The 17,826-nt window shown below is 32.8% G+C and overlaps 1 protein-coding gene across 6 annotated transcripts in view; it reads right to left on the bottom strand.

Moving 5' to 3' along the window:
• THEMIS (thymocyte selection associated) overlaps positions 1-16,421 on the bottom strand; it is a 199,310-nt gene extending 182,889 nt beyond the window's left edge. For all 6 annotated transcript variants that reach the window (XR_824779.1, XM_010834652.1, XM_010834651.1 and 3 more), the window contains exon 1: positions 16,173-16,421. Coding sequence is in view for 5 of the 6 variants with exons in the window: in XM_010834652.1 (XP_010832954.1) it covers positions 16,173-16,263 (91 nt within the window). In the remaining variant the exon portion in view is untranslated. The remainder of the gene's footprint in view (positions 1-16,172) is intronic.
• Positions 16,422-17,826: the final 1,405 nt, after the last annotated feature.

Below are 17,826 nucleotides of genomic sequence, written 5' to 3'. Positions count from 1 at the left end.
TGATTTCACAAGTTCTGGGAAAAAATATTTTAAATATGTTTTAGGCTTTTTCTGATGTCAACAAAGAAGTAAAAAAAAAAAAAGCCTTTTAGTTTGTGGTTAGAATTTATACATCGTTTATGGGGCAGGTGTTCTTTCCTTAACTGACATTAAGTGCTGAATCACTAAGCCCAACCCTTCTAACCTAGAGTAAAACGGAAAATCAGAAAATTAATTTCATTACATAGGTTAGTGAAAACCTTCCCCATTTCCTAATAAATTATTTTTCATTAAAATAACAACAAAATTTTCAAATAATGTCCTTGCCATTTAAAAATATTTCATGTGAAAAATTTTGTTTCATTTAAGTAAATTTCATCTTATGGCTTTTGCTAAAATCTGCTTTAAAAAGGTACAATGGTTTCAAATATTTATTAGAAGTAGAACAAAGTAGATGCCCCAACTAAAGTGCAATTTAAAAAAATTCAGACCTTAAATATTGCATCAAAGATAGACGTTTTTAAAAATGATTTTTTAGAATTTTTAACACCTTACTTGAAATTACCTTTTCTCCCATTCTCAGTGCTTACTCTCCAGTTATTTAGCAGGGCCTAAAAAATTTGCTGGTATCATAGTATACAAAAGTATAAACTACTACACATAAAGCCAAAGCTTTTTCATTTTCTTTAGAAAATGTTTTTCAATGTTAAATAATTGATGAATAATTTGTACTTATTCAAAGGAATTTGGTAATTAATAACCCTAAACAAATTATCCATTTCACAGTATTTGAAAACATAGAAGCCAATAAGAAACACAATTTTTACTTAATTTATTGCTTAGTCACTTCTTTATACTTATAAAATGAAGGAAGCATATGAATAATCTCTATATGAGTATATGTGAAAACGTATGCTAGCTTTCCATTTTTTTTCATCTTTATATTGCATAGTCAAGCTTGACATTTAACAAATAAGTTGAATTTTTAAAGTATGAATATTCTACAATAGATGTGAACAGTGTGTACCATTGTATAAAAATGCCCTCATTTTGGGACATTTCCACTTCAGTTAAACACAAAAATCTTCCTGGCAGTTATTTTCCTCTATAGCTTTTGAAAATAAAACAACTGATATTACTCTTACCTGAGTTTCTTTTGCTTGTTTCTATTTTAGGACTTTTTCCTAAAATAAGTTCTGCTTGAGCTAAGTTTTAGGAAAAAAATGTGTTCCATTCAAGTACAAACACAAAAATGCCACACACTTTAAAAATTCTTTTATATTTTCAAATATTTTGATTTTATTTTTTAAAATGTAATGTTTAATTACACTAAAAGGGGAACTCATTGATCTGTAGTGTATGGCCTAGAACCAATCTAAGAGTCAAGATATATAGTAGCTGAAGTGTTAAGCCTTAGATAAAATATGATTCCAAGGTTTTTATAGGAAAACATTTAACATCATTTCAAATAATATTGTGCTTTAATAAATGTAAATTTTGTGTATTACCGACACTGACACAAATAGACCAAATTTATATTTGTTTAATTAATCCTATGATCAATTTCAAATATTGGGATATAATAAGTTTTACTGAATTGTAAAGCTTAGATATTGAAAGTGTTCAACTTTCACTGTCTGCAAACTTAGGTCTTTGTGAATCAAGAGCAGTTTTAAACCTATGAAGCTCAACAGAATATGTTGTAAATATTTAGAAAATTCTACTTTAGAAATGTAATGTTCATCTTTAATGCATTATTATGAATATAAGCTCATGTAGAGAAATACTGGTGCTCTGTTTTCATTTAACAGAAATTATTTCCTAAATATGACAGGACATATTTCATTAGCCTTTACACAATTTTATTTCTTTTGAGTCTGTATGAACCAATATCAATATTGTGAACTCATATTAAAAAGTGAAAAAAAAATTTTCTTTTGCCCTAATATTTAAAATTTATGAAATATGAATAAACACAAGTTGAATACAATGCTATAATTTTCAAATTTTCCCTGATTTTACTATCATATCCCTAGCTGATTAAATTAAACCTTAAAAAAGTTACAGTCAATTAGCCATAAAAGAATTATGTAAGTATTAAAATAGGCACAATTTTTTGTCATATGAACTCATACATGTGTCAAATTAATAAAAGTCATGTTCATATAGTTCATAATTCACTGTGTATCATTATTCAATGCATTTAACCAATTCAAGTTAATTTTTAACATCATACTTATTGAAATTGTAATCAGTAGTAGAATATGCATGCCTGTGCATACTAAATCACTTCAGTCATGTCTGACTCTTTGTGATCCCATGAACAGTAGCCCTCTAGGCTCCTCTGACCATGGGATTCTCCAGGTAAGAATACTGGAGTGAGATGCCCTGGAAGGGTATCTTTCCAACCCAGGGATCAAACCCACATCTCTTGTCTCCCCACAGATAGCCAGGTTCTTTACCACTGAGCCACCAAGAAAGCCCTAAAAGACAAAACAAATGTGTATCCAATACAAGCTATTTCTTGTGTTTGTCTGTTACCCAATTGTATAGTCAAACAGTAAATAGTTACAAAATTTCTAAAAATGTTGATGATTTTATAAAGATAGGATTCACTACAGAATATCATAAATTCTTCATGTAGGAAGAGCAAGAATAAACTTTACAAGTTTTATCTCTGGGGCAAATAGGCAAATAGGTGACTTGAAAATGGAAATCATAATAATAATTTCAGCAGCTAACACCAAGGATTAAATGTACTTATAAATATAAAAAATTTAATAAGATTATATATATATGCATACAGGTACTAAATTTGTGTATAGATGAGAATAAAATATTATTTAATTATATGTGTTGTATTAGATATAGTCACATATATTTATGTATAGACATACATATGCAAAATACATTTATACACTCATTACATATGCTTACACACCCAAATCTATATACAAAGATACCCAACCCATAATAATCCTTCAGTATATAGAGCTATCATAGTCAATAATCTATCATAAATTATGTGCTAATAGCAAATGTTATATCTGACACTTTCATTCTAATGCTTTATGTTCATTTATTTTGATTGACAAACCAGCCCACTTTCTCCTATTTCTCCTTCAACAGAGACTTTTTTCCCTTTATTCTTTGTCAGCTTGACCAACTCCTCCTCTATCCACACTTTCCATGTTGTTCTTTGAGATCCACATATTTCTGACCTGACGCATGCACTACAGGGCAATCCTGAAATAATAAGGCTTCTTTCACCCACTTACAATTCTGATATATTAAATCTTGTAAGCCTACTACTCTTTTTACTTCAGACATACATCTTTGGTGGGCTAACGTTCATCTGCATCTGAATGTCCTACAGGAGCTCTTGTTCATTGGAATGTAACTGAATCATGCCTTCATCTCCAAAACAACTGCTGCTCTTGTGGCAAATCTTTCAAGTAATATTATCACCTACCATGTTTCCTTAGTCCAGAAACCTCTGATCTGTCATCAACTCCTCCCTCTTGCTCACAGCTCATAAACTGTGAAGTTCAGAATGTTTGACCCAAAAAGACCACAGATCCTGTCTTTTCTATCTGTAGCTGCTATTAGCTCCTTGCAGTTTGTCTCATATTTATCTAGGAAACCTCTACTGCAATAGATGTCTAATCTACTCATCTGAGGGTTGTTGTTTTTTTTTTTTTTTTGCCTTAAAAATCTCAGAAATTCTTTAGCTTTTTCTATAATTTTCAAATTTACGATCAACATGATTTACTTTTATAATCAGATATGAAAATAATATCCTTTTATAAGTTACTACTGATTATAGCATAAATTCAATATCCTTATTATAGCTCAGAAGCCACTTAAGATATGACCACAAATAACCTGATCACCTATTACTCTCTGAGCTGTTCTTGGATCATATTTTGAATTTTCAAACTTGTATAATGATCTAAAAATTTTTTTCTCATTCTGAAATTTTCTTATTTGCTTGCTCATTTTCTATATAGGCTGCAGAAAAATATCATCACCTCTTGGTAAGCTTTTTGTGTGGTAAATTCTCAGTGTTCTCAAAACAGTTCATTAAATTACATTTCACAATATAGCACATGTATTGATTTTTTTTTAATCCATCTTCTTTTACTGGCCTAAAGATTCCTTAAGGACAAGAATCATACTCTATTCATTTTGTAGAAAGAAGGATAGAGAGAAGAAATGCAGGGAGGCAGATATAATTTAAGGACTAATTTCCATAATTTTAACATATTTTGGCAGGAAAAAGAAATATGATACTTAATATATTCAAAACACAATATTTAAAAATCTTATCTCCTCTAAATCTTACTTTCCCCAAGAGGGAAAACATTTTCATGGTATTTAAAAATTGCTATAAAAAACACTTTTGAACATTATATTTATGGGCTTATTTAAGCAAAACTATGCTCTCCCTTCTGCAAATGTATGTGTGCTTTCATCAATATTCATTTTGGTAAACAGAAGAAATGGCTAATAGAATCTATATTCAAAGTGATGAGGAAAGTCCTTGCATTGTTTTAGTTGCTTTTGCTAATTTAGATCGGTACCTCCAAGTTCCCAATTCTAAAAGTAAAACTCTTATAATATTCAAAAGGACTGCATATGGTTCTGCACTATTTCCCCTCTGATATTATTTCTGTTCACTCTCCTCCTCCTTCTGGCCTTAGTGGTTTCTCACTTTTTCTGAAATACACCAGCATACTCTCACCGTAGTACTTGGCTAAAGATATTCTCGCAACTTGGAAAGCCATTCACCAGATATCGGTTTGGTTAACTCCCTCACCTCTCAGCCAGAGAGAGCTGCTTGTACCTGAGTCATTCCCAGCATGTTTCATAGCTGTGTAGATAGTTGATTAATTCTTAAGTTACTTGGAATTAAGGCTTTAGAAAATTCTAGCTAGTGCAAATGGATCTTAGACCTAGAGATAAGAGGTAAAACTTGTGTATAAAAAAATAAAACTGTGCAGTAGAGGGTTAACTATTACTTAGGGTGCTCAAACCCTGCACATATCAAAGAAAGGACTACCCCTTAACTGGTTCTGGAGAGAAAACATCTGAGCCCTTGGAATATCCTGTCAGATAAGAGTGCTTTTGTATGTCTGGGATCTTGGGCCACACCAGTAATTTATGCTAACAATGTAATTTATGGTGAATGCCTTTTAGGGTTTATTTGGGGTCCTGGACCATACCACACCACTTGATCTCTAGAGGGTCTGGAGACCCAGGATTTGAGGTCAGTCACACAAATCCTTAATGCCTGTGTAATTGCCCCAATAAAAACCTTGGATACAAAGGCACAGATGAGCTTCCCTAATTGGAAATAATTTGTCCTTATTGTGACAATCATTGCTAGGAGAATTAAATATCATGTATCTTCACTGGGCGAGGATAACTGGCAATTTGTTTTCTCATAGACCCCGTTGTATATATGCCTTTTTCTTTACTGGCTTTAATTTTTCTTTGTTCCCTGTGGTAAACCGTAACTCAGTTTAACAGCTTCTCTGAGTTCTGTATTTCTAGAAAATCAGCAAGACCAGGAGTGATCTGGTGGACCCCCAACGCAAAATAGGAGGAAATTCTTGTAACTTTGGGTTAGGTAACATGATAAAAAAATGTATGACACATCTTGACTATAAATTTAAAATCTTTTTGTTTCAAAAGATAATATTATGGAAATGAACACAAGCCATAGAACAGAAGAAAATATTTTCAATTATATATCTGAAAATATTTGCAAATCAAATATCCAAAATACAGAGATAAGTCTTACAGCTCAATAACAAGAGGACAAAGGGCAAAAAAATTGAAGAGATGTTATTTCAAAAAAAGGCAAATAAATTGCTACTAAGCACAGGCAAAAATGTTCAACATCACTTGTCATTAAGGAAATGAAATTAAAACTACAGTGAGATACCATTGATTATAAAACAAAAGATACACAAGTTTTAGCAAGAATTTGTAGAAACTGGAATCCAAATTCATTGTAAATGGGAAATTAAAATGGTACATTATTTCATATTATCTCCAAAAGGGAGATGATACAAATGGCCTTTGGTGTTGAATAAACAAAATGTGGTATATCCATACACACAAAAATATTTAGCAACAAAAAACACACCAGAATAGTAATATATGCTACAACATAGATGAACCTTGAAAACATTAAGCTAAGTAAAAGGTTAGTTTCAAAACAGTACATACTGTATGATTTATTTCATATGAAATGTATAGGAAAGGCAAATTTATAGACAGAAAGGAGAGCAGTGGTTGCTTGGGGCTGGAAATGTAAGCAATAATGATTGACAAATAGCTCAAGGGACTTCTTTGGGGTGATGGAAATGGTCTAACATTGGTGGTGGTTGCACAACTCTATAAATTTACTAAAAATCATTGAATTGTATACCTGTAAGGGATGAATTTTATGGTTTAGAAAATTAATACCTCATTTAAACTGTAAGAAAAATCTAATGGGAAAAGATAGAAAAATAAACAATAAATAACCTACATGATATATAAGAAGATAGTGTTTTGATTCCAAAACAATGAAGAATTTAATAGTGAGTACAGGAAATATAGGGAAGAGGGAACAAAAATTTTGCAGTAATAAATAGGGTGGTCAGATGAGCCTCACAAGTTGACATCTAGTTGAAGAGTTTGCCAACTCAAGGAAAAAGTGGGAGCAAAGTTTTAAGGCAGGAGCATATCCCAAGTTTGAGGAACAATAAGGAGGTCAATGGGGTTAGAAGGAAAAGATTTGTAAACAATAAAGTCAGATAAATAGTGAGAGTAAAAAGAGAAAAATAAAAGCCTATTACCCATTGGAAGGTCCTTATTTTGAAAAAAATTGGAAATCCATTGGAGATATTTTAACAGAGAAGCAGCATAATCTGACATACCACTTACAAGCATGACTCTGGATGCTATGAGACTAAACTTCAAGAGTGAAAGAGAAGTAGGGAGACAACTTAGGTGGCTATTTTGATAATCCTGGCAATATGTTATGATGATTTGAACCCACCAAGGGGGTAGATAGAGGTCACAGTGAGTGGCGATATTCTGGATAAAGCATGGTGGAGAAATTGGCATAAATTTTTCTCCTTTTAAAAGTTAATTCATACTTTTGTAAAAATTAGAAGTTAATACATCAAAGTGTTAATCATATTTCTTTATATTTGATGAAAGTATTGAATATTTATGCTTCTATATTTTCCAATTTTCTAGCCATGTGCACATATTATTTCTATAGAGAAAAACCATTTTTTCAACATCCAGTTAATTGAGCAAGATCATAATACAAACAAACTTTGTTTTTGCCAAAATTTTAAGTCAACATCAAACTGGCTACATATATGAAGTAATCAGTGATAAATGGTAATATTAGCAATATGCTGAATAGTCAAGCAACAAATATTTCCTGAATACAGAGTGGTGAACTCACTTTTCCATAAATATGTGGTAACATTATTATCAACTAACTTTCCTGGGATTGTGTAACTCTCTCCAGAGTTTGTCTAATATCTAGTTGTTTTTTTTTTTTTTAGTTGGTAATAAATGCAGTTCTAGTTTAATGAATATAACTTGTATCAGTAAGGAAAGTATTATGTTGAAATAGGGCTTCCCGGGTGGCTCAGTGGTAAAGAATCCATCTGCCAATTCAGGAGACACCGGAAATGTGAGTTTGATACCTGAGTAAGGAAGATCCCTTGGAGGAGGAAATGGCAACCCACTCCAGTATTCTTGCAAAGAAAATCCCATGGACAGAGGAGATTGGTGGGCTACAGGCCGTAGGGTCACAAAGATTTGGACATGAATGAGCATGCTCGTGTGTGCACATGCATGTGAGCACATGTACACACACACACACACATGCTGAGACAACAAACAACTTCAAATTCTCAGAGATTTAAATAATAAACGTATATTTTTCATTTCACTATGCGTCCAATTCAAATGAGTGAGGGCAGGGTCTCTAATAATCATAGTTACTTAGAGATCCAGACTGTTGAAGGCTTCATTTTGACATGATCCACCGGGATAAAATATGTTAAATTATGAACTGGTTCTTAAAGCATCTGTTCAAAATGATGCACCTTACTTCTGCTCTCATTACATTGACTAATGCAAGTCCTATGTCCTATGGTCACAAAAGAGTCAGGAAGTCCAATTCTATGATGTACTCAAAATTCAAAGAGGAAAATCTATGATAATTATTATTATGAGAAGGGAGATAAAAGAAGAAATAGTAGAGCTTCAATTTGTATTAATTTTTATATAAAAATAAAATTAAACTATACTAATATTTACTCTAAAGATTTTCTAAAATTTAATTTTAAACTCTATTAGTATTTAATTATAAAAAATTTAATTTATTCCTATACCAGATGGTCACATGACATGTATAGTTCACAATATATTGAGACAGTTTCAGAATTCCAAAAATATCAATTAAAACAATTGTCGTCATTCACTTATTTTCTTGAAATACTTCCATATAATAGATTTTATACAGATCAAGTTAAGAATTATTATAATCTATTTTCTACTCTCCACAAAATAGACAATAACTTTGTAAGATGCCTACAAAGACATTTCAGAATTGAAAATTGTAGAACCTATCAAGAAGAGAATGACAGAGTGACACTTCTATTCCTAGTACGAACTTGTCATCAGCTACGTACAATTGGTGAAACTGCCAAAATCAGATTTATGAAGAAAATTATTTCACATATGGATTGATGGCCACCAACATTAAGATAAATCTTCCTTAAATGTATATTTTATATGGTGTGTACATGATGTATACTGGACCTTTACAAGGTATCTTTAAGGGCTATTATTTAAAACAAGTACTTAAATAAATACATTACAGCTATGTCTTTGAATCACCCTATCACATGGTATTGAATCAACATTTTTTCAAATACTGAAGTATTCAATAATGGAAATATTTAATACTTTCAATAATGTTCAATAATAGTTAATATAACAATTTAACTTTTATGAGAGAAAAAGGGTTTATTATTAATAAAAATTAAATTATTAAATTATTAATAAAAAATTTAAATTGTTTAAAACATTATTAATTTCATCTTTATCCTCTTACAATTTTTATTTCTGTATATGCTTTAGAATTACCATAAATAACAATAAAGAAATTGAATTTTAACGTATGTGCTCATTTTTTTTTGTTTTTGGCCTACAAGGTTTTTGATTGAATAAAGTCCTGATCAATTAGCTCATGGATGGGGCATTCCAGTCATTATTTCAATGTGTGGTCAAAATTTATTTTTTTCAATTGTCTACTTGAAATTTCCATTTGGGTGAATAACAGATTTAACACGTCCAAAACAGCTTTTGCTTTCTCCATCAAACCTCTACCCTGCCAAGGTCTTCGCAACTCTGTCAAAGGTGCAAACATCTAATGGTTTAGGTCAAAGTCCTCCCATGCATCATTTAGTCTTCTTCTATCTCACACCCTTATCAAATCTATCAGCAAGTCCTGACATTTCTACCTCCAAAGTATGCACTAAATTGGTCATTTCTCTTCCAACTGAATCAAGGTAACATGAACTCTCTTCTGGATTATCACACAGTCCTAAAGTGTCTCAACCCAGTTTTGCCCCGCCTAAAATGGTGATCAAGTCCTGTCAATCTCCTGCTGCGAATTGGTCATTACCAGCTATAAAATCTAAACTCCTTGAAATGCTCTTGCCCATTCCTTGAATCTCCTTCTCATATGACTTTCCTCTCTTTTTTGTCTTATACGTTTGAGGTACAAGGATATTTTTCTCTTCTTCAAACAGACTAAGCCCCTTTTGGTCTAGCCATTCACTCTGTTTGGAACACTCACCTCCAGGATATTTTCTTGTCTGATTCCTTCTCAGCATTCAGGTCTCTGCTACTAAGCCAGCTCTTTAGAGAAAACTTCACTGATCATTTTATCTTACTGGTCCCCACTCACTTCCCCAGCCCCACTCTGTAGCAAATTATGTATTATATGGCTTTTAAGGCCTACAAAATTTGTGCATCCCTATGTCCTCAGCCTCATTTCCACTAAGTTTCCCCTCAGTTGCTCTGCTTTATCCTCACTCGTCTCCTTTTTGCGTCTTAATTAGATGAAGAGATCTGTTATATGGTTTACACTTGCTCTGTCCTCAGCAGAAATGTTCTTCCAGAAATATGTGAGACTCATTTCCTCAGTTTATTCTGGCCTCTGCTCAAATATCATCTCCGCAAAGCTAACTGCCCTGATTGCCCTAGCAAAAGATCATCTCCCCCACCTCTTGCTTTGCTCTCTACCTATTTAGTTCTTCATGGTACTTGTGTATATATCAAATCTGTTGGTTGTTTGTCATTTGTTCCAGCCACTGGAATATAAGTCCCAATAGGGTAGAGGCTTCCCCACTCTCTTCCATGATTCTAGCCTTTTGAACAATGCCTAATAATGTGTTATTGTATTTTATATAAGCTAGTCCATGCTGAGACTCACTTGATGTTTCACGTTTCATGTCATAAAGGAAGCCTGAATCGATTTCAAAGAAACAGTAATATAATACAATATAGACTACTGTTCTCTAACAACATACAATAACACTAGTAATTAAAAGCAAAGAACAGCTAAAGACAATTTTATATTATCAGAAAATAAATAGCCATTTTATTTAAAAGGAAAAACATGTACTCAGAACTGAGTAAAAGTGAAAATATTACAAGGCAAAATGTATGGGAAAGAAAGAAGTATCTAGAGAAAAATATAGGTTTAAGCATACATAACCAAGAAGCAAGAAATGTTTTTAAAATGACTGTGATTTATACCAGGAAGCCAGAAAAGGAGCAAGAGAGCAAAGGACATGAGAAAATAATAGAGTCAGAAATCAAGGAGAGAAGCAAAACAACAGAGGATTTTACCAAACCAAATTCTGAATTCCCACCCCAAAATTTCACATCCAGTTATTCTTATAAGAGAATTCTACCAAATTAAAGAGTTTAAGGCCCATTTCTCTCTTTTCAAATACCTCAAGAAAAAGAAAACAACAAAATCTATGTAGTTAATTTTAGAAAGCTAGTGTTATCTTGAATCTAAAATTATAAATGAGTCTATTAGCTCATTTTAGTTGTGATCAAACGCAAAAATCTTTAAATATATCAAACTCCTACTTTGTATTTCAAATGTTAGTAAATATTATTATAAATACTACATTAAAAGATTCTTCAATTTGAAAAATCTTTTAAAGGTAATTTCATTAGCAGACCAAAGAAACCAAACCACCTAGAAAGCAAGAAATAGACAGGAACTTCCTTAATTTAGTGATGACTAAATACTTTGGCCATCTCATGCGAAGAGTTGACTCATTGGAAAAGACCCTGATGCTGGGAGGGATTGGGGGCAGGAGGAGAAGGGGACGACAGAGGATGAGATGGCTGGATGGCATCACTGACTCGATGGACGTGAGTCTGAGTGAACTCCGGGAGTTGGTGATGGACAGGGAGGCCTGGCGTGCTGCGATTCATAGGGTTGCAAAGAGTCGGACACGACTGAGGGACTGAACTGAACTGAACTGAAACACCAGTTCTAGAATATTGTACTTAATGAAGGAATTTTAAACACATTTTCTTTATAATTCAGAATTCTCATTTTTTAACACAGTACTGGAGGCTCTGGACCATACTATCAAGATAAGGAAAAATGAACAGTTGCAAAACATATTAGGGAAGAGACACAACTCGATGTTTTCTAATGATATCAATATTTAGGAAAATCAGAGAAATAAAAAATAAATTGTTAGAATTAATAAATTCATCAGTATCATAGTAATATGTACTTACATTTCCACTTCAGTAGTAATCGGTGAGAACAGAGGAAATATGATATCAGTCAATATAGCAATATAACACATTCATGTGTCTGCATTCTAGGAACTAGCTTTAGAATACACAGGATCTCTATGGAGACATTTTTTTTTAATTCTGATACATGATCAGAAAGACGAATTTTTGGTTTGTTTGTTTTTTAATGAGAGATAACCTATGCTAATGGATGGAAAGACCTTACTATTTAAAAACTGAAGTCATAATCAAAAAACATATCTACATTAGAAATCCCAGCTCAGAATGGCTTTTTTGAAATTTTACTAAATATTTAAATAAGAAATTACATCTAATTTATATAATATCTTTAGAAGAAGAAAAAAAGACTCTACCCAAGAAATTCTATAAGCTCAACATAACTCAATACAAAAACCTGGGTAGGATGTCATACAAGATTAAAATTATAAGCCAATTTCATACCCTAAAAGAAATACAAAAGTTCTTTAAAACTAATAAACTGAATTCAATGATATATAACCAAACTTATCTTATTCCACAAATAAATGACTTAAGATTTTTTAAAAAATCAATGTAAAAAAATCATATTATCATCACAGAAGTTATTTAAAAGTTTGATAAGTAAACATACCTTTATGACTTAAAAAACTAGTAGAAAACTAGAAACTTCTTTAAATTAAAGCAAACATTATATTTAATGATAAATTATTAAAACTTTCTCTCTATGGTTGTGAGGTGAGTGAAACGATTAAATAATGAGTAAATCATTACTCTTATTTGATATTATACTATTGATAGAAACACTAGCTAATACTTAACTGAAGGAAAATAGAGTATAATCATTGGAAAGAATAAGAACCTATCAACATTTACAGAAAATGTAAATATGTATATAACAAATATAAAATAATCTAAAGATATATTCTTAGAATTCAAACACACAAAGAAAAAATGAAAACTTCAAAAGAGACCACTTATAATGGAATTTTAAAAATCAATCAGGCAACTAAGAATAAATCTGAAATAGAAGTGTAAGAACTTCACAAATAAAAATTATTAAATGTTATCGACAGAAGTGAAAAGATATCTATTCATATAACTAGACAGATAAACTAGGTTAATGGTTCAGAAGAAGACTTCATTTAAAAATCATGTCAATTCTCTATAAACCAATGAACTGCTAATAAAAAAATTGGGAGAACTAGTTTCACAATACTAGTTCTCAAATTTGGCTTCATTTTTAATCATCAGGGAGATTTTTAAAAAACTGATGCCTTATCACTTACAAATTAAATCCTAGTCTTTTCTGGAGAGAACCAGATTCTGAAACTTGTTAAGAAAGTAAATTTTAAAAGTTCCCATCACAAGAAAAGAAAAACTGTAATTATGTGTGGTAATAAATGTTAACTAGATTTATAGTGGTGATCATTTTGCTATATGTACAAATAATGAATCATAATTTTGTACACTTGAAAATATATGATATTATATCTAAATTAGTCTCAATTATCTTAAAAAGACTGATATCAAGTGTTATCAAGAATATGGATTAATTAGAACTCTCATGTTGTGCTGGTAGGAAGGTAAAGTAGTATAACTACTTAAGAAACTTGTTTTCTGTTACCTACCCAAACTAAACATATGCATCCTGTGAGATGTGGCAATTCCACTCCTTTATATACACAATTGAATATTATACATGTGTGAACACACATAAATAAGAATGTTTATGACAACGTCAACAGACATCTTCAAACTGGAAATAATTCAAATACATATTAGTAGTGGAATGGATAAATAAATTGCAATATATTCATCTACTGGAATATTACACACACTGGAATGAATAGCCTATATAGAACAGTATAGATTAATTTTATAAAGATAATGTTGAACATATATGCCAAACATAAAAGGATACTATTATAATGTTTCATTAATATAAAGTTCATAAGTGGGCAAAAGTCTGATAAGGGTTACTTCTTGGGAAAATAGTAGATAATGACTGAGAAAGAGCACAAGATGTAACTTCCAAAATACTTGCAATTTTCTATTTCTTGACCATGATGGTGGTTACACGAATATACTTAATTTGTGAAAATTCATCAAGATGTATGCTTTTTTCTCTTAAGTGAAGTATAACATAATAGTAAAGTATTAAAGGATGAAGATAGTCCGAACACATGGACACAGTCTGTTCTTTTGCAAGATTTAAAGCAAAAATTTCAATTCTTCCCAAGTTAATCTATAAAATCAACATACTCTAATACAAATTCCAGTTGGATTTTTAAAGTAATCAATTGATTTATTTAAAGACATGTTTGAAAGGTCTGTGAATAGCTACAAAAGGAGCAAAGAGATTGGTTTATATGTGAACTATGCTTATACCAAAGCCATAGTTACAAAAACAATGCTTGAACACAATTGAGAAAACACAGACTAATGAACAGAAGAGATATTTAAGAGACAAACCAACCCAGTTATGAGCATATAACTTAAAGACAACAACACAAATCAGAGGTAAAATGATAGCTATCTTAGTAAATGGTGCTAGAAAATTGCTGTTACTATATGGAAAAAAAATAAAATTGGATTCCTCTGCACTTCATGGCATAGTTAAAATTTAAATATGAAATATAAAGCTGCAAAGTTGATTTAAAATAGCATAAGAAAATATCTTTGTAAATGAAACATGAGGAAGAACTTCCTAATGTGAAATCTTAAAAGCACAAACCATGAGACCAAAAAAATGACTTGGGGACAGCTTAGGGACAAAGATAGATTTCACAGTATTATATATATGGAAAAATATGGTCTGCTTCAAAATAATCAATTTACAAATGAATTAAACAAAATGGTCTATACTAAAACTGATGGCTGCCGACACCAATTCATTGCCTGTGCATGCGTGCTCAGTCGTTCAGTCATATCCGACTCTTTGTGACCCCATGGACTGTAGTCCACCAGGTTTCTCTGTCCACGGGTAAGCATACTGGAGGGGGCTGCCATTTCTATTCCAGAGGATCTTCCTGACTCAGGCATCAAACCCGTGTCTGCCGCATCTCCTACACTGCAGGTGGATTCTTTACTACTGTGCCACCTGGGAAGCCCACATTCACTCATTCTATTCTGCTATAAATCATACAGCCTTAGTAAAAGTCACTCTGTACTACCTCAAGAGGTTAAGTTAATCTCTCCTATAAAGTGATTTTGTTTTATTTATTTAGTTTTGGCTGCACTGGGTCTTCATTGCTGCCTGCGGGATTTCTCTAGTTATGGTGAGTGGGTGCTACTCTCTAGAAGCGGAGCAAGAGCTTCCACTGTGGTGGCTTCTCGTTGTGGAGCACGGGCTCTTGAGCACTCTGGCGTCAGTAGCTGCAGCTCCCAGGCTCTCGAGCACAGACTCACAGGTGTGCACGTGTGTGTTTGTGTGTGTGTGAACTGGGTCTGACATTCATCAATAGTTTTTTATTGCATAATATCTAAAAAATTATTTTGTCTATAAATGGGGAAGATTTGCCCACCAACAGTTTTTTATCTTCCCGGTACTTTTTCTGGACTTAATTGTACTACTGGCTCAATTCTACCACCCTTGGAACCAGAAATATATATTTCCCCAGAAAATGACTCTGTCTTACGTATATTCAAACCACTGCTTAAAAAAATTGAGGGTATGTATTGTATATGTTGTAAGTCTTAATGCTTTTTCTGAAGTAATACAGTTACACTAAAGCACACTAACTTATTCAAGAGTCTTAGTTGGGCTCTGATTTTAGAACTCTGACATAGGTTCTATAAAAATTATCCTGTATTTAGTAAATGTGAACTTCTATACCTTTAAATATGAATGCCATTATTAAAGAAATTAGAAGTTAGACCACTACAGAAAGAGGGAGAGAAGCATTGATATAAGTAACATTTAGAAGTGGTTAAGATTTTGGTGAAATTTTCTTCCTAAATGCTGTGCTTTTAATAGTTCCAAAAATCTGTGTTTTATGTTCTAGAAACATAGAAACAGACAACTTTTCACTTGAATTACAACCAATTTCAAAGGAAAGACAGGAATAATTCATGTTGAACTATTTAAAGCCCTACAAAAAGTTCAAGAAGCTTCACTCAATTCCTAGCCCCTATCCACACCAGAGTCTTATCCAGTTTCTCCCTTCTGGAACACTATTAAGTCTCGACAATTTCTCAATTACTTTCTCTGATAATGACCTTTCCTTTACGAGAACTCATATATTCTCTGTTTAAAAATTTGCACTAAAATTCCTAACAGTATATTCTTTATGAGCATCTTCTAGCCAATCAAGAGATAGGAAGGTGCTTACCTTCAAAATAGAAGCCTGACTGGATTTCTAGGACCCTGGGGAGGGTCCTGAGGTCAAGGGAGTGGATGAATTCTTCCAGGGACAATGCCATTGCTTTGGTTTGGATCTTGTGCAGACCTGGTACTTACAGAAGCTTTTGGCTTCTGAATGTCACTTGTCTGCAGCTACAGTCCCAGCTCATCATTCCTTTATCAGAGTGTCACACCGGAGCCTGCTTGGGGTGGAGTAACTCTATGTGGGGAGGGGAGTGAGAAGGGAGGAAAGAGGCAGGCAGGGGACAAAGGGTGTTACAGCTCTTTTTAGTTCTCATTGTGGCTTCATTTCCTTCTAACACTGAAGTAGAACAGGATGGAGGTGTGGTGAGAATGTCTGAACAGACACTGCCAAAAAAATGAGAACTGGCAAGTAGCTGTGCTCATCTGCTGCTGGTCCAGGTGTGCATCTTCAGCACGGGCCAGGCTGTCTGAGGTCAGAGTTGTTTGTGGCTTGTCAACCAGGAAAGAACAGAAATTCAGGACTAGAGTATAATCTTAAAAAGGGCACTGTATCAATTCTTTGTCTCTTCACTTCACTTCTAAAGTTTGGCTCTGTGCCTTATTTGCATATTCTCAGGGCTTTTATACAAAATTAGGTTACAAAAGTGCTTTGTGTCAGCTCTTTTCAGAAATCTGATACTCTGGAGGGGGAGGATCAGAAACCCCTTTTTATTTTTCCGCATTAAAAATTTTGCTGAATATTAAAGGAGAGTGGGGGAGGGGTACACTATGCAAAGTGATACAGTAAATCAATATGAATTTTCTAGTCACCACACTATAGTGAAAGTATCTAAATCTGTTGTTAGGAAATCTGAATTTCCTGGGGTTAGCTCTGCCTTTGACTTACCAGTGACATCAGCCTTATGTTCTCTGTCCCTGATTTGTCTCATTTATTTAATAGAGAAAAAGTTAGAGCCTAATAAATTGTACAGATTTCTTACAAGGCCAAAATTCTACACCTCTGATCGTGGGGTCCAAATTTGAAATGGTGAGGGTTGGGAATGACCAAAGTCAAAGGAAGCAAAAGAAGCCTCATTAAAAACAAATCTCTAAAAAATCTTCTTCCTTCCTAGCCTTTGCATTTGAGTGAGACAATATTTTAGAGCTAGAGTATACAATTCAAGGTGACATTTTCCAAGTCTCTATAAAGGTGACTAAAAGAAGACTGGTTGATACAAACACAGCAAAAGAAACTAAGAATCTGCGTATTATACTTATAAATTGGACTCCATGTTCCCTGTCTAGAAATTGTTTTAGCCTTAAGCTGCAAAGAGCATAGCCAGACAGAGAGGGCCAGGGTGCGTTCATTATGTAAATAACCTAAGAAAATAAAAACAAGGCCTTATAAAACTCTTTTAACTCTTAAAATCATACTTGATATTTGCAATAGTCTGCCTGGCTTCAATTCTTTCTTTACAAAACTAAATTTTATAAGGTCACGTCAATAGTTTTTTCACCTGTAGCTTCTAAGTACTTTTTCATTTGCAGTTGTTTTGTTTTGTTTTGTTTTTGCTCAAGATCCTCCTAAATTTGATCAGTCTGCCTTCTGCACCCCTTTCCCCAAGCTTAGGCCCTTCAATAGACTGCAAACATTGTTTACAGCTTGCTTCTCACATGGT

Source organism: Bison bison, unplaced genomic scaffold, assembly GCF_000754665.1.
Source record: "Bison bison bison isolate TAMUID 2011002044 unplaced genomic scaffold, Bison_UMD1.0 scf7180017864035, whole genome shotgun sequence".
Classification (NCBI taxonomy): Eukaryota; Metazoa; Chordata; class Mammalia; order Artiodactyla; family Bovidae; genus Bison; species Bison bison.
This window is presented reverse-complemented; position numbering and strand designations above follow the sequence as displayed.